Raw genomic sequence first — 24211 nt, forward strand, 5'->3', positions numbered from 1 at the left:
ACAATGTTTTGCTTCCCTCCACACAACTGGTTTGTCAGAAGGGAACGGTATTGTATTCCTTTCATTGCTTTCTTCAAACCACTAGGCCTGATTGTCCACCACCATTTTCTTAATTTCTGCTCCAGATAGACAGATCAAACTAAGTTTCTAGACATATGTAACATTTTTAAATTTCAATATATCATTACCACTAAACCTTTTACATTTTATACACTGTTGAGCACTTCACTTGTTTCACACAATCCTCTTGAGATTCTGGAACATACTGCAGCATGTCATCAACTGAGATCACTATAGGAACCTAAGGAGCATTGACGAACGTACTAGAACTGTATTAGTCAAGTAACTGACAACACAGATGAAAAACCAGGAAAGATGTAAAATGAACTGAGTTCCTTTATGTGTGGACTGTTCAAAGAAAATGCCCAAAGCGGAGATGTTTCAACTGCTGCTTGTTGGATGGACCACAAAAAGGATATTGTTTTGCTTTCTGCCTACTTAATCCTCCTTGCCCTTTTCTACCTAACCGTAAAGTATAATTAACAAGAATTACCTATTGTCTGATTATTTTATCATGTTTGTTGCCTTATTTTAATGCTGGAAACCATTTTGTGATTTCATTTTATTTGCAAAACTAAAATAGCAATGCATCAGTGGAAATATATATATATATGTGTGTGTATGTATATACACGCATATATATACACTCAGCAATCCCATTGTGTTTTGTTTTTACTTCTGAATAGTTTTGTATAATATAAAACAGTGCTGTAAATAAATAAATGGTGGTATTCATCAATAGAAAATCTGAACCATATAAACAGCAATTCTAACAGTAACCAATGATAACCACCAAGCAAGCAGATTTGAATAGTTCAGAGTTCATTTCCTTAAATGTAAACAGCAGCTTAAACCAGGGCAGTCCAACAAACTGTCCAAGGGCTGCATGCAGCTTTCGGCAACATTTGGCACATGACCCACAGCCCTCGTGCTGCCTTCTCTTTTTTATATATATAAATTTTTATTAATTTTCCAACATAAATTAAAACACAATACAACTGACAGTACACAGACAAACAAACATATAAACACGTATAGTTTCATAACCTCTTTTTCTTAAACCTTATTTCAACGACTTCCCCATACCTCCCTTTCTTGCATTATCTTTTCAGCAAACCTAATCTCTTGGCATTCCTTTTAAAATATACCTTATTTCCATTCAGCTTTTTTTAAATTTAATAACATAAACCATTATAGTCCCCATTATCTTTATCATAACAGCTAGTCCCCACCAAAGTTCAAACCAACATCTTTTCAAAATTCATTAATTTTGTTTCCCAGCTTTGGGAATAAGTTGGAAGAGCTCTAGGACACGTTTCCTTCCAAAGATCCCACACCTTGCTTAGCTGGCTTTGGGAAAGCACCATGAGGGCTTGCAGGGAGGTTATCAAATTTTGGCCTCAGTCCTCCCCCCCCCCCCCTTTGCATATGACAAGGCCCATGGGTTCTATGTTGAAGTACTCTTGCAGCCAACTTGGCTTGAAAAGTTGGATCACCATTAAACCGTTCTCACTGATCCAACACTGCAAGATCTGAAAAAAAGTGTATTAATTCTGATGTTTAATTCATTAGCTGGAATATACAACTAAAAATCCTTAATAAAAGGGGTATTTTAGAAAAGCCTTATACAAACAAATAGGTATACCTGGTTTTAAATTGACTTCACTCAACATTCATAACCCCACTACGAAATAAAAACACATGTCCTCTGGAGCTATAACACAATGACCAATATCTTTAAAATGGACTGTAGTTCTTCAATTTCCCTTTTGTTCCTACTGGACATGGAAGTTTGTACAGCTCAAGCAGGAGATCATGTTGATTCAGCAATATGTTTTAAAAAAGAGAAAAGGTGCAGAAGAATGGGAAAGCATACAGATGATGTTATCAATACATGAGAAGTTCAAAGAGAAAAATGAGGCTTGTTTTTTTCCAGTCAATTGTGCAATTTTTACTACACATACCTAAGAGATGAGGCCTTTCCAGTTTTCATTTTCTATCACTAATCCTGACGGAATTATTTCCATCCCAGCTATAAGGCTCCTATATACAATATACAATTTGATTTACTCACCTTATGACTATACTATGACTCAAGCCAACATACTTTTGACATCACTATTGTGTACTAGGAAGAGCTACACCTTTTATTAATAGCTCTCTTCCATTTAAATGTTTGTACCTTGTTATCAAGATCCTCCATTTAGGCTTTAAGACAAAGGCCATGCCAATGAATCATTTGCCTCTTTTCTGCATCAGTTTAGTTCTAAGGAGCTTTTCCCAGATAGCCCTTGGCCTCCCTTTCTATATACCAACGCAAGAAACATGCTCTTGGAAGCAAACTTTTTATTTCCCCCCTCTAATTTATATTTATTCTTATTCTAGTCTGTCCCTGCCTCTATGGAACCCTCAAGATTATTCCAAGCATTAGCTGGTCAAAAATAAAGTCTTTGGAAACAAGGTGCTCATTGAGCAGGTGGTTACACTTGGATTTTGGAATTTTCCATAATCTGATTTCCAGCTGCATTTTGTTACTGAAACAGTATTCATCATCCTGGTGTAGGCAAATAAAAGTCCTATTAATGCTTCTGGACCTCCTGGTAGTTTTTGGCAACTATCAAACATGGTATCCTGCTCAATGTTTAAAGTGAGGAGTAGGGGTACTACATCTACATCAGCAATGTGGACCCTGTAACCCTCCATATGTTGTAGGATTTAACTCCTAGCAAGCGTGTCCTATGGTAAGGAACATCAGGAACCACGGTCCAACATCTGGATGGCCATATGTTCCTCCTAATCGTAATGAAAGCACTGAAAGTCATCTAGGGGTTTGGGGGCCAGACTCACCAGTGCTCTAATGACACCATATCCACTTCTTTGTTTCATCAAATTCAGATGTTGCTGTGAAAATCTGAAATGGATATTCAAACCTCGGTTGTCGAACGTAAGCCTTTTTGGCTTCCGAAATGTTCAACAACAAAGGCGCAGCTTCTAATTGGTTGCAGGAACTTCCTGCACTCAAGTGAAAGCCGTGTCGGATGTTTTGTGTGTGTGATTTTTTTGTGTGTGGTTTTTTTTTAAGATAAACCTAGCAAGATAAATACCATGAATAGCAAAGACAAGGCTGCATGGGTGAAGCCTCTCGCCACATCACATACACACACAAAATGAAGATTAAGTCTCTCACCATATAGGTGTGTATATATATCTATGGGGGTGTTTATATGTGTGTGTGTATCGTGGGGGTGGGTGTATATACATATGTATATATTCTTTTGTGTGTGTGTACATTGTATATGTGTGTGTGTATATATAAGAAAAGGTAAAGGGAACCCTGACCATTAGGTCCAGTCGTGACCGGCTCTGGGGTTATGGCGCTCATCTTGCTTTACTGGCCAAGGGAGCCGGCGTACAGCTTCCGGGTCATGTGGCCAGCATGACTAAGCCGCTTCTGGTGAACCAGAGCAGCGCACGGAAACGCCGTTTACCTTCCCGCCAGAGCGGTACCTATTTATCTACTTGCACTTGACGTGCTTTCGAAGTGCTAGGTTGGCAGGAGCAGGGACCGAGCAACGGGAGCTGACCCCGTCGCGGGGATTCGAACCGCCGACCTTCTGATCGGCAAGTCCTAGGCTCTGTGGTTTAACCCACAGCGCCACCCGCGTCCCTTGTGGGTATATATACATACACACATATACACTGTATATATACACACACACACACTGTATATCATGTGTGTGTGTATATATATATATATATATATATACACACACACACATGTACACACATATATACGTGTGTGATATATACACACATATATATACATATTTTTGTGTATATCTACATGTATATAGTGTATACATATATAAAAAATCATATATACATATATATGCACACACACACACATTGTATATTAGATTATATATATATGTGCGTGTGTATATATTTGTATATGTGTGTGTGTATATTTGTACATATATACACACATATCTAAATACGTGTGTACACACATATTTACGTGTGTAAATACATATATACACACATATCTAAATACGTATACACCCCCCCCCACGATAACAAGGCGCGTCTCTCGTTCCCTGGCCCCCCTTTCCCCCGCTCCTCTCGGGAGCGCCTCGGAGGCCCCCGGCCGCGTTGGTGCGAAATGCCGGGAGGCGTCTCCCCCCACCAACCAGGGAACGGAGGCCTGGGAGGAAGCGGGGCCTCGGCGCCTCCTGAGGGGCCTCGCCGCGGAGAGCGGCCCACCCACCTTGAGCGTGGGGTACTCCTGCACCTTCAGAGTCATCGAGAGCTGAGCGGCCGACTCCTGCACCGCCATCTTGGACCGAGCACCAAACGCCGCCGCCGCCACGGCGCCGCCTCCGCCGCTCCTTCTCCTCACAGAATCCTGAGGGAGCCTTCGGTACCCCCTCGCGAACTGCACCCTGGGAGAGAAAGCGCTTCCGCCTCCCCCCCCCCCCGCCGGCCTTCGGATGACAGACGAGTCCACCCCAAGGCCCCTCGCTCGCTTCCTTCCTTCCTTCCGCTCCCCCCCTTTCCCCCCCTCAAATGGTTCGTGCCATCAGCGCGACGGGCTGACGCAGGGAAGCAAGGCAGCCAATCAGAGCGCTCCTCTGACACCCGTTCTTCTCTTCTCTAGTCCGTTTCTCTCGATTTGCGATGTTTTTCGCTTTCCGAGCAGGAATCTGTAAAAGCAGGTTGGGTTGGGGAGGAAGTGACGCGGTGGGAGGGGCTTGACGAAACGAGGCGAGGCTTCGGGTTCGACCTGATTGACATCTTCCGGTCGCCGCGCGCCGTCGGCCAATCCAAGCCGCCGGTGGGCGGGACTCTGTAGACGCCGAGTCTGAGGCGGCGCTTTCGAGTTCAGTTTGGCGGCGGCCGCTCAGCGAGCGAGGCGGCTGCCTCGATGGTCTCCTTCGTCGAGCAGCAAGGACAGCGGGCCTGGTTTGTTCCACAATTGTTTCTTCCGGTTGGAGCGACGGGAGTGTTTCTGAGCGTATACAGAGTTGTTTTCTTTCTAGGCTGGGGGAGGGGAGAGTTTCTGTGTGTGTTTAATGGCCTTAATGGGTTTATTAAACTTACATACTGCTTTCTCATAGTGATTGGTTTGTGTGTGTGTAAAATGAAGTCAAATGTTTTATACGGCGGTTTTTTAAAAAAATATTTTATTAAAACCTTGTCATAGTTCAGTAAGATGAAAGAAACAAATCGAAATGAAATGAAATGAAAACACAGAGAAAGAAGAAACAGCGAAGGGAAGAAAAGAGGAAAAATAAAAAGGACTTCTGATTTTCTGTCTATTGGTTACATAAATGAAATTGTTTCAAATGCTCACTTTAGAATGATATCCAACAATATCTACTTTCTGTTAGGCAATATTTGCCCAGTCTTCCAACCCAAATGACTCAGATTAATTCATTTTTCTTTTTACACAAAAAATCCAAAATCTATCGTTATTAATACATTTCAACAGTAGCTTTTCTGTAATCAAAATTAATTAATTAATTTGTATACTGCCCTATAGACCTGTAGTTCTCAGCGTGGTTGCAACATAAAATCACAACATAAAAACACAAAATGCATAATATCAAGAGCCCACTGTGAGTGTATATTAAAATAAGATTCCACAATTCTCTTATTATTTATTCATTAATTTGAACCCAGTGCCATATCTTCCATTCCCATTTCCTGTTGCATTTCCTGTGGTTTTCCATCCTGTTTTTTAAATCCCTTCCATTTATGTTTCTTCCATTTCCCTTCCCCTAAAAAGTGCCAGAGGTTTGATAGCTTTTTCCTCTGAATTCACTCCAAGTCGTGCACAGAGTACTTTCTCTCTCTGCCAGATCAGTGTATCTCTTCCGCTCCCCATCCATGGGTTCTTTCCACCTCTGCAACATCACATTTCTCTAAGCACCTGTGTGAAGGACTTTTCCACTTCACCTGCTGTTGCCTCCAACTCTACCATTTCATGTTCCTGTTCTGGCACTCCTTTTTCCATATTGAGCTTTGAAGTCTTGGTGTCCTCTTTTCACCTTCATCCAGGCCTGGGAAATGGATCACAGCTTGTCTGCCTACTTGGCCAATGGCAGGTGCGCTGTGATCTCTGCCCCTGGCTTCACTCTGGTCCTCATCCGCCCCATGGGCTTACTTATGTAACAAAGAGTTAAGTGTAGTGATTACTTTATTTTCCAAGTAAACACACTGATCAGTGGTCAGGTTCGCTGACAGGGCTTAGCAAGCAAGTGTTGGCAAGTGAGTATGTCGTACATTGTCAGGAAGTCCAGCATGCATCAGCAGGAATATGTTGCGTGTAATGACTTGTTTATGGGACACAGGTGGCGCTGTGGGTTAAACCACAGAGCCTATGGCTTGCTGATCAGAAGGTCGGTGGTTTGAATCTCTTGACGGGGTGAACTACTGTTGCTCGGTCCCTGCTCCTGCCAACCTAGCAGTTTGAAAGTACGTCAAAGTGCAAGTAGATAAATAGGTACTGCTCCAGCGGGAAGGTAAACGCATTTCCGTGCGCTGCTCTGGTTTGCCAGAAGGGGCTTAGTCATGCTGGCCACATGACCCGGAAGCTGTACGCCGACTCCCTCGGCCAATAAAGCGAGATGAGCACCGCAACCCCAGAGTCAGTCACGACTGGACCTAATAGTCAGAGGTCCCTTTACCTTTAATGACTTGTTTACAATATAATACTATAAATAGGCAACACACATGAAATTGTTTCTGATTTGTGTGACAAGCAGTTAACAGTAGTGCAAGTGCAATAAATTTAAAAAAATTAATTCATATTTGATACCTTCTATCTTTACGGATTACAGAACACATACAAATTGTATTATTGTTGTTTCAATAAAATAGCAATTTACGCTTGAGTATTTTTATACATTTTCTTACACATCTTCCATATCCTTCCCCCGAGACACATCCTAACTATGGAAAGCTCTGCAAAACAAAATATATTACAGTGTGGTCCCATCTCATGTGAGGGTTCTGCCCCAGAAGCAGTACGTATTTGCAAAACCACACATAGCCAAAAACTACTGGCTCTCAAGGGAGGGAACCACGACACCGAGGCCCTCCCCGTGTCTCCACTTTCCTCACTCCTCCATAAACAGTTAGCAGCATTGAGAGGACCATAGCAGATTGATTTTCCTGGGGAAATAAATCTGGCTCCTTTGGCTGCAGTAGGGAGGAGAGAAGCGAGGAGAAGCTACAGCTCCACTGCAGATCCATGGAGTCAAGCTCAATGCCAAGGAAAGCAAAGCAAGCTATGGGGCCTCAAATATCCAGATAACTAATCGGGTCTGCAGAACCAAGTGTGCACACTGGAGCATACTGTGTGCACACTGACAAGGCTATCCAGATAACGGGCAGTAGGGGCACCGCTTGGCTAAACCCTCACCACCCATTCAAGGAAAATACTACAGCCCTTGAAGGCTGAACAGGAGGCAGAGCTGATGGGATGCTGGATGCTATGATCCTAATACACGACTGTGGCCTGATGGGAAGTCTTGCTCTCACGCTTCGCTCCTGCACATAATGCTGCACAAACCGTCCCAATACTAAGACATTCCCTCACCACCCCAGAATGTTCAGTTCACATTGAGTTCATGAAACACCGTACCCTGACCTGTCCTTAATGCATAGTTGACCACATCTATTGGAACGTAATTGTTTAAGTCTTGCATTATCAATCATTAGTTATATTTTAATTAGGAGGTTTTCATGCCTGTCTAGTTCTGTGCTCCCTTTCCCAGCCTTTAATCTATTGGTGATTAATGCAACCTTTGCTTTGTACTTGTGTTAACCAATCGGCAATAAGCACATGTGTGGCAATGCTGTAATATTCAATAAAAGGGACTCCCCGAGACTTGCTCGAGAGACGCCTCCCAGATGACACTCGCTACCTGTCTGTCGTTATTTCAACCCAACACAGAGCAGCTCATGAGCATAGCTCTCCACAGTACTGACCTTGAAATGGGACGTCCGACAGGTCCCTGGCTCGTGGGCGCACAGGCAGCAGCTGAGAGGCTGGCTTGATGTCACCTTTTGCCAGCAGCACACCCCTTCTGAACCGCACAACCCCCACTGCCTCTTCAAAGGGTATGTATTTCACAGAGACCATTTCCTGTGCAACCCTGTCCCCTTTAGGGAAGGAAAGAATATGAATGAGGTATATTCCCCAGAGGGACGCGGGTGGCGCTGTGGGTAAAACCTCAGCACCTAGGACTTGCCGATCGTATGTTCGGCAGTTCGAATCCCCGCGGCCAGGTGAGCTCCCGTCGTTCGGTCCCAGCTCCTGCCCACCTAGCAGTTTGAAAGCACCCTTAAGTGCAAGTAGATAAATAGGTACCGCTTTATAGCGGGAAGGTAAACGGCGTTTCCGTGTGCTGCGCTGGTGCAGGCTCGCCAGAGCAGCTTCGTCACACTGGCCACGTGACCCGGAAGTGTCTGCGGACAGCGCTGGCCCCCGGCCTCTTAAGAGAGATGGGCGCGCAACCCCAGAGTCGGTCACGACTGGCCCGTACGGGCAGGGGTACCTTTACCTTTACCTTTTATATTCCCCAGGCAGGAGGGAGGAAAGGAGTCCAGAGGTCCTATCCAGGGAAGGACCTTGGCTTCTGTCCCCTATACATGGGACACCAAGAGGGCACCAAACACAGCCCTGCTTTAATAGTGGGAACAACATTTCCTAGGCAGTCTTGATACATCCACATGACCATGTGCTGTCTATCACATTTGAATAATTTAGTAATATTTATTTCTGCTTTCAGTAAGCAAAAGCAGCTGCGTATTAACTATCCGCATCTGTATGAATACAGAGACTGAAAAGCATCGATGGCAAATGCAAATATTCAAATATTTCCAAACTGGAGTTCCGGGCACGCAAGTTGCAATGGCATTGTTATGTGTGGAAACAATATAATAACACTGAAATCATTTTCTTGATAGCTTATTTGTTCTAATAATGTAAGACATTGAATAGATGGCGCTCTAATAGGAAGAGTACGAGTTTATAATTAGGCGTTCTCATGTTGCTCAAGATAGGATAGTTACAGTACTTCATATTTAGTTAAAATGTACTAATAGCCTACTTCTGGAGAAAATATTGTCTTGTTTAGCATATCTAGGACATTATTTTGATTTCCCAACATAAACATAGTGGTTGTTTTAAAAAGAGCAACAGGTTGTTAATACTGGCCGTATTAATAGCTTGGTATTTTGGGCTCAATAAATCATCTTCAAAATGTTGCTGGTAAGATTGGGAAAATGAGAAACACAACCTGAAATTGATATGTTTATCTATCTCTCCCTGTGTCATCCCCAGGTTCCTGACTGGGCACAATTCAAAGTTTTCTGCCCTCTTGGCAATGTGCTAGATTCCTTGGCTAAGGAGCAGAACCACTTGCTGTGCTTTTGCAACTGGCAGCCAGGACTTTAACTCAGAACTTGAGATTCTGGCCATGCATGGACCTCCCCCCACTTTCTCAACCAAGCCTGGAGATTTTTATCCTGATTTTGGGGAGCGGGGAGTGTTTGACCAAATAACAACTATGAGCTGGTTCTTCCTCTAATATCCAGCAGATGGTGCTGGCATAACATAACTCAGGTGACTTAGTTTTTTAAAAGGGCAGGCTCAGCCTTCTTTCAAATTCCACTAACCCCAAAGACTCTGTTTTCCTAGATTATAAAGATTAAGCTGTTGTCGGGGGGGGGGGCAGCTGAAAGTTTCAGCTGTCAGTGCAGATTTAAAATGTCTAAAATCTAGGCTACTTGAGGTAGAGTGCAAGGCAGCCTTTCTCAACATGTGGGTCCCTAGATGTTGTTGAACTACAACTCCCATCACCCCTAGCTAGCAAGGCCAGAGCTCAGGGATGATGGGAGTTGTAGTCCAACAACATCTGGGGACCCACAGTTTGAGACTGCATAGGGTAACTGGCACTTTTTAAAGTGTGCTCTTGCCAGTAAATAAAACAGAAATAAAGTAAAAACTAGTTAGCTTTTTTTCAGTAGCATTACTAAGAGTGCAGACCTTGCAAGTGTCCCTGTTTTCCAGAGACGGTCCCAGATTTACAGAAGCCACCCCAGTTTCTGATTTGATCCCAGAATGTCCCGCTTTTCCCTATTTTCATCAGAATTTGGTTTTTCTCGATGTTGCAGGGTGTGGAGTTATGTGACCCCCGAGCCAAGGAGATAAGTAACTATACAACCTTTAGAAGACATCTGAAGGCAGCCCTGTATAGGGAAGGTTTTTTTTTTTCATGTGTAATGTTTTATTATGTTTTTATATTTGTTGGAAGCCGCCCAGAGTGGCTGGGACAACCCAGTCAGATGGGCGGGGTATAAATAATAAATTATTAATATTAATATTATTGTTATTATTTTCATCGGAGAAAAGTTGGAGGGTATGTGAGTGTATAAAACAGGACTCTCAGGAAGAAAAGCAAGCTGATTGAATTTGAGCCATGCCTCCTGGCTCAAATTGGCTCCTACAGAAGCTAGGGTGAATTATAAAGGTAAAGGGACCCCTGACCATTAGGTCCAGTCGTGACCAACTCTGGGGTTGCGGCACTCATCTCGCTTTATTGGCCGAGGGAGCCGGCGTACAGCTTCCGGGTCATGTGGCCAGCATGACTAAGCCTCTTCTGGCGAACCAGAGCAGCGCATGGAAACGCTGTTTACCTTCCCGCCGGAGTGGTACCTATTTATCTACTTGACTTTGACATGCTTTTGAACTGCTAGGTGGGCAGGAGCTGGGAGTGAGCAACGGGAGCTCACCCCATCACGGGGAATCAAACCGCCGACCTTCTGATCGGCACGTCCTAGGCTCTGTGCTTTAACCCACAGCGCCACCCGCGTCCCTATAGGGTGAATTAGCCGGGCATATAAATTTGGAGGCAGCTGCACCGAGAGCAAGGAGGAGCCCTAGCTGACAGAGCTTCTTGGCACCAGCCGACAGTGCGTAAAGCGGGGTAAGCAGTTGTTCGAGTTTGGTAGCAGAGCAAGGAGGACAGGGCACCCCACTCTGCCCCTTCTTTCTTTGACATTGAGAAAAACCAAACCCTCAATAAAGTCAGTTATACTACAAAAACAATCATGCAGGTAGAAAGCCAGCAAGGGTGTGGGGGCTTTCCAGTGTTTTGCATTGTCAGTCACCAGTTGAACTATCACCTTTTTGGCAAACTCCATAGCCTTGCTTAAGAGACGGCGAGTGGCGCACTCTCCGGGAACAAGCTTGTTTGCTTGGGGGCTTGGCACTGCCAGATTCACGTATAAGCTAAACAAGCTATAGCTTAGGGCCCCACTCTCTTGGGGGTCCCCAAAAAATTAAAGGGAAAAAAACCTGGAAATGTACATTTCCAAAATATAAGATAAAAAACAAATAAAATAAAACCTACATACAGCAACAGTGTTTTGTGTTGTGTAGGCTCCTATGATGTAAGTCAAGGGCACCGCCTGCTAGCCTGCTCCCTAAAATATCACTGGTTTGCTCGTTTCTATATACCGGGTGCCTACATTCTGCATGTGCAGATGGCTTTACGATACGATACAATAATCTTTATTGTCATTGTCCCATACAGAACAACGAAATTGAAAAATCTACATAAGACATTCAAAACCCAACAAGCTTGCTATCCCAGCTATCCCAACCTGGTTAGCCCCCTAAAAACTCTGATACCCCATTTTTAAATACAATATACTTCCATACAGACTCCTTACAATGCGTTTAAAACCAAAATTGCATTTGGCTTTCTCAGGCTGCTAGTCCTAGTCTTTATAACCCTGTACCTTCTTCCAGAAGGCAGAAGCTGATAGCTATTAGGTCCATAAATTACCATATAGCATATATTCAACACACAAAACAGCGACAATTTGTTGTAGACAAAGGACAGCTGGACATATAAAGGGCCCCATTACCTTCAGTAGCTTAGGGCCTCATCAAACCTAAATCCGGCCCTGGGGCTTGGTGCCAAACCTGGGAAAGCTATCACAGGTGTTGAGAAAGCATGTGATCAACCCCAACCTGCCTGCTCCACCCCACCGACTGCTACTGAAGATGGGGAGGTTGACTTCCATATTCCTGACAGCTTTTTGTCTCCCCCCTCCCCCCCCAAAAAAAAATCAGTGCAGAGTAGGCTTAGTGATTTTACACACAAATTATTCTTACATTATTTTTTTGAAGTTGTTTGGGCATAAACAGACATTGAGACTTCTGTTGTGAAGGCCTCCAGCATTTTAAAGCAAAGATGGTGCTGGATTTTTCAAAATACCATGATCAAATAAACAATATGGTATGTTGGAGGAAGACGACAAGGTGTTGACGGATGAGGAGGATGAGGAGTTAGCAGATGTTCATGGCACTTTTGGCAGGAGAGGGATAGAAAGAAGAACAAATTATTACTCAGGCTTCATGGTAACAGAGACCCTATTCAAGAAACATTGCATAGCTTTCTATGGCTTTAAATGTTCTGAAGGAAGCAGTTCGGATTTGAGCCCTTGGCCTTGATCCTCAGATACTTATGAGATGTTTCGTGTAACTCAGACAACAGTAAATAAAAAAATAAGAAGTATAGCAACAGAGGCATCAAATTTGTAAATGTATTTGCATCTGTTGTGAATGATGAATGGGAAAGTACAGTGGTACCTCGGGTTACATACGCTTCAGGTTACATACGCTTCAGGTTACAGACTCCACTAACCCAGAAATAGTACCTCGGGTTAAGAACTTTGCTTCAGGATGAGAACAGAAATCGTGCTCCAGCGGCACGGCAGCAGCGGGAGGCCCCATTAGCTAAAGTGGTGCTTCAGGCAAAGAACAGTTTCAGGTTAAGAACGGACCTCCAGAACGAATTAAGTACTTAACCCGAGGTACCACTGTACATCATAACCTATCCTGTCTGCGCGTACCCTTCTTTTCTGCCTTGGTCAGACCGCACCTGGAGTCCTGTGTCCAGTTCTGGGCGCTACAATTTAAAAAGGATATGGACAAGCTGGAACATGTGCAGATGAGAATGAACGAGATGGTCAAGGGTCTGGAAACCAAGCCTTATGAGGAACGGTTGAAGGAGCTGGGTAAGTTTAGCCTAGAAAAGAGGAGACTGGGAGGAGATATGATGGTCATCTTCAATTACAGTCATACCTCCGGTTGCGAACGTGATCTGTGCGGGAGTCATGTTCGCAACCCACAGCGTTTGTAGCCTGTAGCACCGTGTCTGTGCATGCGCGTAACATGATTCAGCACGTCTGCGCATGCGCGCGATGTCATTTTTGCGCTTTTACACATGTGTGAGCGCCGAAACCCAGGTGTAACCCGTTCCGGTATTTCCAGGTTTGGTGTGGTCCGCAACCCGAAAACGCGCAATTCGCAGCGTTCGTAACCCGAGGTATGACTGTATCTCAAGAACTGCCACATGGAAGATGGAGCAAGCTTGTTTTCTCCTGCTCTGGAGGGTAGGAACTAAACTAATGGCTTTAAAAGAAAGGAATACTTTTTTGATAATAAGAGTTGTTTGACAGTAGAACGGACTCCATTGGAAGGTATTGGATTCCTTTCTTGGAGCTTTTAAAGCAGAGGTTGGATATCAACTGTCATGGATGCTGTTATGTACTGAAGTTCTCACCCTGGGCCAGCAGGGGGATACTGTAGATAGTTCAGGTCCACATATGCAAATAAGGGATTGAAAGTGGCGTTCAGTGATTGGATAGTTACAGAAAATGGTTACTGTTGCGTTCTAGTGGAGCTCTATATAAGCAGGCTGGCTGAACCCTTCAGTTCAGTTCTGTTCTGGCCTGTGAATAAACAAGAGCTGTTTGAAGAATTGCTGTGTCGTCTGATATGTTTACCCACAACTTAACAGATGCTTTAGTTGAGATTCCTGCCTTGCAGAGGGATGGACCAAATGATCCTAGGGGTCACTTCCAACTCTACAATTCTAATACTATTCTTATGTAAAACTGAGCTTTTTGTTGTTGTTGTTCATTTGCAAATAAAAGTTAAATCTGCACTTCTGTGGTACTCTACTAGTTTAGAGCTGTTTTCAGTGTTTTTATTGCAAGTACACAGATGGTGATATTTGATTTCCTGTCAGATTTAATGAACACGAGACAGGAGGAATAAGAACATTTGTTTGTTCAGCAAAGTTCATTTTGTGGCTTTTGATTCACAAAGTGCTTACCGTTGTGTTGCTGTTTTATTTGTACAGTGTGGTTATATGTTTAACCAAATACAGATGTTAATAATGAGGAATTTTGCAAATTACAGATTGCTAGGTTTCTGTAGCAGGTTTACTCAATAGTTTTTAATGATATTGTATATTTTGTATTGTGTATTTCATTGTTGTACACCACCTAGAAATGTGAGAATGACAGGTGGTGTATAATTATCCCTAAAGAAATATATGCAATGTCCACAACAAAGCATCATTGAACAATACTTTCCTTTTTTAAGCCCCTCAACTGCAAAAAAACTGTGTCTCCAATTGCCTGGCAGTGACACAGCAGGCAAAGTCAATGTTTTTTGACCCCTTAGACCTTGCCCAGTTAAAAAGAAAGGCCCTGTTAAAATTAGATGCTGAGCAGGTCCTTAGGAGCGCTTTTCCTAATGTTTAACTGTAAACTAAGAGGAAGGTGATGTTGAAGCATTTGCTTCTTATTCTGCTCTCCCTGGACCAGGTAAGCAATAGTTTGTCTTTCTTTCTTTTTTCAAAGATGCTTTGCAATTATTATTACTGAAAACCGTTTTTCCTAAATTTTCTTTAGGGGTAGTGCTCAGTGGGTCAACATAACCTTTATTTCCTTTTATTCTTTTTGCACAGGAGAGGCTCTTTTTCCACCACCATGGCTACTCCAAGAGATGCAAATTAAGGGATACATAACAAGAAAAGTACTATGGAATAATATCTCAATACAGGATCACAGCGGAGAGACTCTGATATGGACAAAGACAGAAACATTTATTATTGTGTAAGATGGAGGAATGTTCGTTGATGTTTTTTAAAAAAAAGTATTTCTGCATTTTTAATAATTTGATACATCCACTTTCCAGTTATCTTCATTTATCCTACATTCTTCGGCTCCCCCGCACCTACCTCATAATTAATCCTTGGTTATGCTGCATTTCCTTAATTACCACCCCTCTTCATGGTTGTTGAAGTTATTGGAGGCAAAGTTGAGATGTTTGATTGGAGGAAAAACCATTGCTGACATTTATTATAATAATTAGAGAACCCCTTTTGGTCTTTTTGTGTGAAAAGGAAAACGAACAAATTTGAGACATTTGGGTCTGAAGATTGAGAAAATATTGCTTAAACAGAAAATAGAACAGTAGGATATCACCCTAGACTGGATGTTTTGAATAATTTTATTTACGTAACAGAGGGAAAATCAGAAGTCCTTTTTATTTTTCTTTATTTTCTTTCCCCCCTTTTCTTTCTCCTTTCTTTCCTTTTCCTTTTCTTATTTTTCTTTTTATTTGGTGTCCTCTGCTTTGGGTTTATTGGGGTCCAAGGATCACACACGCGCGCGCACACACACACACACACACACACACAGGTAGTGGATGGTTGCTGGCCGAACTCTTAAGTGAGAGGCAGGGCAGGAAAGACCATCCAAGGTGAGAGACTGAGAGAAGAAAAGAAATCTCCCAGGTGAGAACTGGGAGGGTCCCCCGCTTTCTGTGTGAGACATGGGTTAAGAGCTTCTTTTGAGAGAGGACTCTGCATTTTCTTTTCTCTTTCTTTCTTTGGTTTTGTTTTTATTTAGATTGGTTTCTTTCATCTTACTGTGTTATGAAAAAGCTTTAATAAAATATTATGTGGAAAAAAGAGAGAAAACATGGAGGTCACAGCTTGTAGAGGTTACCAATAGTGAGGTACTTAAAAAATCAGCAGAGTGGGGGGTATGGAGATGTAAACAAAGATGTAAAGAAGGGTTTAAATAAAAGCATGAAAGTAACTACAGTGGTACCTCGGGTTACAGACGCTTCAGGTTACAGACTCCACTAACCCAGAAATAGTACCTTGGGTTAAGATCTTTGCTTCAGGATGAGAACAGAAATCGCGCAGCCGCAGCGGGAGGCCCCATTAGCTAAAGTGGTGCTTCAGGTTAAGAACAGTTTCAGGTTAAGAACGGACCTCCAGAACAAATTAAGTTCTTAACCCGAGGTACCACTGTATGGGGAAAGTGAGTCCACAGGTAGAAGTTTTAAATCATCCGATTTTTTCAGAAACAAAAACCAAAATAATACATCTGCATAGAAAAGTACATTTTTTTGGACAACATGGTGCAACATTATTATTAATGTACTTCTTTGTTTTATACAGAAAGGTGTTTCATGGTGGTGATTTTGAGAAGCTACATATCAACACTATGCAGGTATCTGCCCCAATTCTGAGACCAGGAATTTTTGTATCAATTAAAAATATAGTTGCCTGCTGGGTCAGACCAGTAGCCCATCTAAGTCCAATTCAAGGTGGCAACCCATTGAGGTACCCATTGAGGCTGTGAGTGGCTGCTTGGCTCAAGGTTACCCATTTGGTTTTCATGGCTGAGTGGACCCTGGCTTAGTCCAAGACTATCCACTGCACATGTATGGAAGTGAGAGCTGGACCATAAAGAAGGCTGATCTCATGGACTGCAAGAAGATCAGATCTATCCATTCTTAAGGAAATCAGCCCTGAGTGCTCACTGGAAGGACAGATCCTGAAGCTGAGGCTCCAATACTTTGGCCACCTCATGAGAAGAGAAGACTCCCTGGAAAAGACCCTGATGTTGGGAAAGATGGAGGGCACAAGGAGAAGGGGACGGCAGAGGACGAGATGGTTGGACAGTGTTCTCAAAGCTACCAGCATGAGTTTGACTAAACTGCGGGAGGCAGTGGAAGACAGGAGTGCCTAGCGTGCTCTGGTCCATGGGGTCATGAAGAGTCGGACATGACTAAACAACCACCACAACATCCACTGCACAACACTGCCTCTGCTTTGGATGCGGAAGATCTAAGGTTCAGTCACCAGTATCTCCAGGTATGGCTGTGAATGTTCAAACTCTGAAACTATGGTGGGCTGCTGTTAGTATAGATGCTGAGCTAGATATGGACCAGTGATCTGATATTCCTGTGACCTGTTGTTAGGGAGAGTGTGTGGGGGGGGGAGTTCAGTTCAGTTCAAATCTTTATGAGAGACAACCTGATTCACGCTTCTAAGAAATTGTTTAAAATCTGCTCAAGAACGAAGCAGGACATACCGTATTTTTCGCTCTATAGGATGCACTTTTTCCCCTCCAAAAATGAAGGGGAAATGTGTGTGCGTCCTATGGAGCAAATGCAGGCTCCTTTGCTTCAGCGATACCAACGCGAAGCCTCCGAAGTGCAGAGGGAGAGCTCCCCCCGTGCTCTGGAGGCTTCGCGTTGCTTTCGCTGAAGCTGCCTGAAGCCCCCAGAGCGAAGGGAACTCCCGCTGCGCTCCAGGGGCTTCAGGCAGCTATCCGCAAGCCTTCAGAGCACAGCAGGAGTTCCCCCGCGCTCCGAAGGCTTGTGGATGGCCGTCTGAAGCCTGAAGCCCCCAGAGTGCAGCCCAAACGCCCGCGACACATGGAACTCCCTCTTTGTGTGTGTGTGTGTGTGTGGAATGAACACTGTATCTTCAGAAGCCCAAGAGTGGAGGATTGTTTGTGTATGTGTAGTGGAGCAGAGAATCAAAGCACAATCCGTAGGACATTGAGTTATCTACCTTAATTATAACTCTAATGTAGGCTATCACCAACCATTTGCTTTTGACTTGCCTAGTGAATAAAACATCTAGTTGTAAGAAAACAACAAAAAATAATAGTGATGTAGATTTAATTTTTAATTTAGCAGAAAAAAGATGTGCATCTAAGCACAGAAGTCACTGAACAAAGAAGTATTACTTGTGCTCCTTTAACAAAACTCTCCAGCATTTATCTGCACTTATGAAGGAAGACAGCAAGTGCATTTGATGTGGTTAATGACAACCGATTGTATAACAAAATTGCATATTTTGTGCTATATAAATGCTGTTTCCTATTAAGCCTGGATAGATTGTAACTCAGTAAGTAAAAGTCCTTTTGAGATTTATCCAGTTATTAATTTTGTCTCACTAATTATTCTTGTTGAGCATATTCCACATACAAAGGTTGCATGATTTCTCTTTTGTCTTTCGCATAGTAACTTAGAAAGGTGTTTAGACTGGGCTTGGTTCCTTTGTGTTATGCCTTTAATATGTTGTCATGATAGGAAAAGGAGGAACATTTTGTACAGCTTCCGCTGGCCCAGCCAGGAATGCAAAGATGACGTTCCAGTTAGTCTGGCATCTATTCCAACGGTTAGAATATCACGCTATTGCTTTCTGAGGCTAAGATTATATGTCACTCAGTCTTGTCAAAAATTCTATGAATATTCAATGAGGATTTTAATGTATTGTAATCAAGGAAGCAATTTCAGTAGAGAAATATTAAATAAGTTGTCATCTCCTCACTTTAAATGCATTGTTTTGCCCATGAAGTGACCTTAGGCAATTTTTAAACAGTGTTTCTCTTCTCTGTTTGGCTTACACCAAATAAATTATTTTTACCTAATGGGAATAAATTCTGATTTAATACATTCATAAAGGACGAGGTAGTTTTCTAATAAAACCAGGTTTTAATGTCTCAGTTTGCTTTTGCAATTTACACTGAAACAAAAATGTAAGTCCGTATATTTAGTCTGACACTTGGATAGCTGAAGCTTGCCGTCTTGTGCTTCCTTCATTCATCCCAGCATTGCTTCAATGAAATTTGCATATTTAAGTGTACATGATGTTTTTTAAAGAAATTATATGTTAAATTGTACCTCTTCCAATGAAGTATAGCTTAGCTTTTCCCTTAAATTTTGCTTCATGGTTTTCATATAAAAGGGTGGAGCTGGCTTGCTCCTGCCACCACCAAAAGCAGTAGGACAGATTAGCCTGACTAGGAGTAAAGCAGAGCAGTTCTTCTTGTGGCACCATGGCTGCATAGATATCTCCTGCTGGTGCTCATCTTATCACTGCATGTGTGCTTGTGCACTGTGTATTATATTATTATAATATTTATTTATACATACATACATACCCCGCCCATCTGGCTGTGTTTCCCCAGCCACTCTGGGCGGCTTCCAACAAAAGATTAAAAATACATTAAAACATCAGTCATTAAAAACTTCCCTAAACAGGGCTGCCTTCAGATGTCTTCTAAATGTCATATAGTTGTTTATTTCTTTGACATCTGATGGGAGGGCGTAACACAGGGCAGGTGCCACTACCAAGAAGGCCCTTTGTGTATGCGTGCTGCTCGTGGACTGTGTACAATGTACTTTTTGACTTTGTACAATGTACTTAAAAGATGTATACACTCACGCACTCACAAAAGACAAAGTACTACTACACGAAGACACAAAAACATGGAAGATACAACATAGCTATAAAAATGTAAACCTAACCTGAAAAACAAGGGCCATTTTTTTTGGGGGGGGGGAATCAGAGGATTAGGCTTAGGGTTAAGGCACAGCCAAGAAACATTTTTTATATAAATACAAGCTGAATACAACTTTGTTGTTGTCGTTTAGTCGTGTCCGACTCTTCGTGACCCCATGGACCAGAGCACGCCAGGCACTCCTGTCTTCCACTGCCTCCCGCAGTTTGGTCAAACTCATGCTGGTAGCTTTGAGAACACTGTCCAACCATCTCGTCCTCTGTCGTCCCCTTCTCCTTGTGCCCTCCATCTTTCCCAACATCAGGGTCTTTTCCAGGGAGTCTTCTCTTCTCATGAGGTGTCCAAAGTATTGGAGCCTCAGCTTCAGGATCTGTCCTTCCAGTGAGCACTCAGGGCTGATTTCCTTCAGAATGGAGAGGTTTGATCTTCTTGCAGTCCATGGGACTCTCAAGCGTCTCCTCCAGCACCATAAATACATGAATACAACTAGCTCCAAGCTATTTTTAATGTTCAATGAACCAACAAAAGAATGGAGCCAATGGGAGAGACCTGTGATTTTTAAAGTCTTCACCAGCCTTGCCCCCCTGATTGAAGAGTGCTGAATGAGATTCTAGTCCTTAATTTGGAAGCAAGATCTGTCAGTGCTCAGAGTCTGGCTCTCCTCCTCCAGGCATCCTTCTTTATAGTATTGCAATTAATAACGGAAGATAGGTTGTCTTGCTTTCTTTACAGAGTGCTTTGAACTCTGGGTGACTTTCAAGAACTCTGGATGGATCCAAATTGCTCTGGAGCAATCCAAGGCAGCCTCAATCCACTCTGGAACAGCCCCAGTTCGGTCCAAATCATCCAATTTAATTCAGGATTCAGGCAGATCAGCTGCACAACCCTGTCTTATTTGTATAGTTTTTGCTTGTGCATTTGATTTTGTTTGATGAAAACAATAAAAAAAAGCAACTTAAAATGGTTCCATTTGTTTCCCCAGTCAAATGAGAAAATTATGAAAAGTTAATGTGGAAAATGCTCAAAGCAAATGTTCTTATTAGAGGGTTTTAAAAGTAGTCAGAGAAATCCTGATCCATGAGTGATTTGATAGTAATTCACTTTGACAGATTTTTCTCATTTGCCAAAAGGCAAATGGAAGCTACTCAAATAAACCTTTTATGTAAGAAACCAGAGAGATCTTGAGCAAAATTAACTGAAGAAGACTGATAGTTCTACCCCATCCTTAAGTTATAGCAACTGGACAAGGATAAGATCATTCCCAAATCCTCTTGCACTGATGGAATACAAAACTGCAAGGCACAAGATAGTTCTACACTTTGGGAGGAATAACCGGCAGCACAAATATCAGATGGGGGGCACCTGGCTTGTCAGTAGGACATGTGAAAAGGATCTCTAGGGGTCTTAGTAGACCATGTGTGCAGAGGAGGGCGGCTAAGTTGAAAAAGTGTCCGGAAACCAAGCCATATGAGGAATGGCTGAAGGAGCTGGGTATAGTTAGCCTGGCAAAGAGGAGACTTGCCAGAGTGGTGCATGCTCTAGTTATCTCCCGCTTGGACTACTGCAATGCGCTCTACGTGGGGCTACCTTTGAAGTTGACTCGGAAACTGCAATTAATCCAGAATGCGGCAGCTAGACTGGTGACTGGGAGTGGCCGCCGAGACCACATAACACCGGTCCTGAAAGATCTTCATTGGCTCCCAGTTCATTTCCGAGCACAACTGGTGCTGACCTTTAAAGCCCTAAACGGCCTCGGTCCTGTATACCTGAAGGAGCGTCTCCACCCCCATCATCCAGCCCGGACACTGAGGTCCAGCTCCAAGGGCCTTCTGGCGGTTCCCTCACTGCGAGAAGTGAGGTTACATGGAACCAGGCAGAGGGCGTTCTCGGTAGTGGCACCCACCCTGTGGAACACCCCTCCCAGCAGACGTCAAGGCAATAAGCTAAGGTTACCAGACGTCCCTGTTTCCCAGGGACAGTCCCTGGATTTACAAATCAGTCCCCATACAAAATCCATTGAAGTTGAAAAGTGTCCCCGGATTCATTGAAAAAAATCTGGTAACTTTACAATAAGCAACTATTTTACTTTTAAAAGACAACTGTTTAGGGAAGTTTTTAATGTTTGATGCTGTATTGTTTTTAATATTCGGTTGGAAGCCACCCAGAGTGGCTGGGGAAACCCAGCCAGATGGGCGGGGTATAAATAACAAATTATTATTATTATTAGATAGGTTAGATAAAGGTAAAGGGACCCCTGACCATTAGGTCCAGTCGTGACCGACTCTGGGGTTGCGGCGCTCATATCGCTTTATTGGCCAAGGGAGCCAGTCTTTGTCCGCAGACAGCTTCTGGGTCATGTGGCCAGCATGACTAAGCCCCTTCTGGCGAACCAGAGCAGCGCACGGAAACGCCGTTTACCTTCCCGCTGGAGTGGTACCTATTTATCTACTTGCACTTTGACGTGCTTTCGAACTGCTAGGTTGGCAGGAGCAGGGACTGAGCAACCGGAGCTCACCCCATTGCAGGGATTCGAACCGCTGAACTTCTGATCGGCAAGTCCTAGGCTCTGTGGTTTAACCCACAGCGCCACCCGCATCCCATCATTAGATAGGATAGCCATCTTCAAATATATCAAGGGCTGCCACATGGGAAATGGAGCAAGCTTGTTTTCTCCTGGTTGAGAGGGTACGACTGAACATCAGTAGAAGTTTCTGACAGTAAGAGCTGTGTGACAGTGGAAGGCAATGGAGTTGGACCATCGGAAGGCAGTGGAGGTTTTTAAGCAGAGGTTGGATGGACACCTTCCATGGTGTTTTTGTTGAGATGCCTGCATTGCATGGGGTTGGACTAAATGACCCACAGGGTCCTTTCCAACTCTACCATTCTATGATTCAATGAGCATAGCTGTCAACCGTCCCTTATTTGGCGGGAAACTCCCTTATCCTTGCTCTGTGTCCCGCTGCTGTCCCTTATTGATGATGTCCCTTAAATTTCCCAGGTTTCAAAGGAAGCAGCTCCTCTCCCTCCCTCCCTGCCGGCCAGGGAGGAGGGAGGCTCCAACTGTGTTGCTTGGCTGCGTTGCTCACCCAATAAGGAGTCTAAGAACGACTGGGGGGGTGGAGCTTGCATGCCTTGTGCCGATCAAATCGGCCGCATTGCTTGGAGACTCGCCTTTGCTCAGCGCTTCCCAGCGGAGAGGTGACGGTGGTTTTCCTTGCTGCATCCCCTTTGCCGGGTTGCTGCGCTGTGGGAACCACCGCTTGAGGCTTCGTTTGGCTGCTGGCTGGGCTTTCTGCCTTTGGCTCGGAGGGGCTCAGAAGTTGAACATACCTGTGCTCTGAAAATCCCTTATTTTGGCTGCTGATCCCTTATTTTCGAGGCTGCTGGTCCCTTATTTTCAAATCTGTAAGTTGACAGCTATGTCAATGAGGCAGCCTGTTGGACGGTTGATTGTGGCTGCCATCTGCCCTCCATACCGAGGACTGGAGTATTGTATGGGGCACACGAGAACAGACGGTGTGTGGGATGAGGAATCTGGTTCCAACAACAGTTTTTTCTCCACCCTCCACTGTCTCTTCCCCGTTACTGGTGATATCATTGACTGCGCATTTAGGCTGCAATGTAAGGGGGAGGCAAATGGGAGAGATGGGCGAAAAGTCGTGATTGGGAAATAACCATTGGCAATGGATCAGATGCGGTGTGGCTTTACTGCTTTGCCATTTTAGATGCACACTTCACATTTCCAGAAAATGTTCATTGAACCATGCAGGGCATAGCAGCAATGGTGGTTCCTATAGACATTGGGACAGCCATTTGTGCTTTTATGGGACTACAAGTAACATTAAAAAGGCAGGGAAAGTGTCTTTCCCTAAAGACGCACATTAGGGGTGTAAGAAGACTGCAGCTTTAATTCTGACCTGTCTTTGACACAAGCAGCATCTGGTTCCCGCTGGGCCAAAACTTGCAAACTGCAAACAGAGTCCTCTTTTTTTAAGGTGCTCTTGCTTGCCTGAGATTCAAGCCCTTCTCCTGGGGGCTGCCAGGCAAACATAGAGACTCAAACACCACCTCATATTAACTGTTTAATTTTCCCTGTTGTTATGTTGTGTAACGCGCTCAGTATTGAGACTCAAGGCTCTTTTGTCTAATGTTTAAAAAAAGTGTTCCTTAATTTATAATGCAAGTGTTAGTCCCTGTTATGATATTAAAGTAGTTACAGCACTTAAGTCCCGGCAGAAATTATGGTTAGGTGTTTAAGGCTGAAGCCTACTTAATGGGGACCCCAAAATGATTATGTTCTTCCCTTAAACTCAGTTAAAAAGATGACCTATACATGAAATTCAACAGTGATAGCAATATACAGGGGGATACAAAAAAAAATCTGTAAAAATTACTTTGCTGTGCACATGAGCAAAGTAATGTTTACAGACGTTTTATTGCATCCTTACATAAAACCCATATTGCCGTTACTATTTTATGTTGATTAAACAATTTCCTCATTAGTGCTAGAGTGTTTTCTAATTAAGCATTAATTAAGCTATTTGTTTTTAATCTCATTGTTCAGGGGTAATGGCTTAAATTACTGAATTGCTGAAAAAGTACAGGAAATTCTGGTAACACATAAAGTGAACATAGTTGGTCTGTGAAACATCTCTAACTGTAT

General features: G+C 43.4%; 1 protein-coding gene and 1 long non-coding RNA gene across 7 annotated transcripts in view; both read right to left on the reverse strand.

The window, feature by feature from the left end:
* The window catches only part of MAEA (macrophage erythroblast attacher, E3 ubiquitin ligase), a 30952-nt gene extending 26160 nt beyond the window's left edge, over positions 1 to 4792 (reverse strand). For 2 of the 4 annotated variants that reach the window (XM_083615920.1, XM_083615918.1), the window contains exon 1: positions 204 to 265. Coding sequence is in view for 2 of the 4 variants with exons in the window: in XM_083615916.1 (XP_083472042.1) it covers positions 4328 to 4396 (69 nt within the window). In the remaining 2 variants the exon portion in view is untranslated. Of the gene's footprint in view, positions 1 to 203; positions 266 to 4327 lie in introns of those variants that run through there. The other 2 variants (XM_083615916.1, XM_083615915.1) reach the window with 2 other exon arrangements.
* Positions 1 to 24211, reverse strand: part of LOC310763592 — a 190215-nt gene that overhangs the window by 87332 nt on the left and 78672 nt on the right. The gene's annotated exons all lie outside the window — the stretch shown is intronic.

The sequence above is a fragment of the Podarcis filfolensis genome (assembly GCF_964270895.1).
Source record: "Podarcis filfolensis genome assembly, chromosome: 5".
Lineage (NCBI taxonomy): Eukaryota > Metazoa > Chordata > Lepidosauria > Squamata > Lacertidae > Podarcis > Podarcis filfolensis.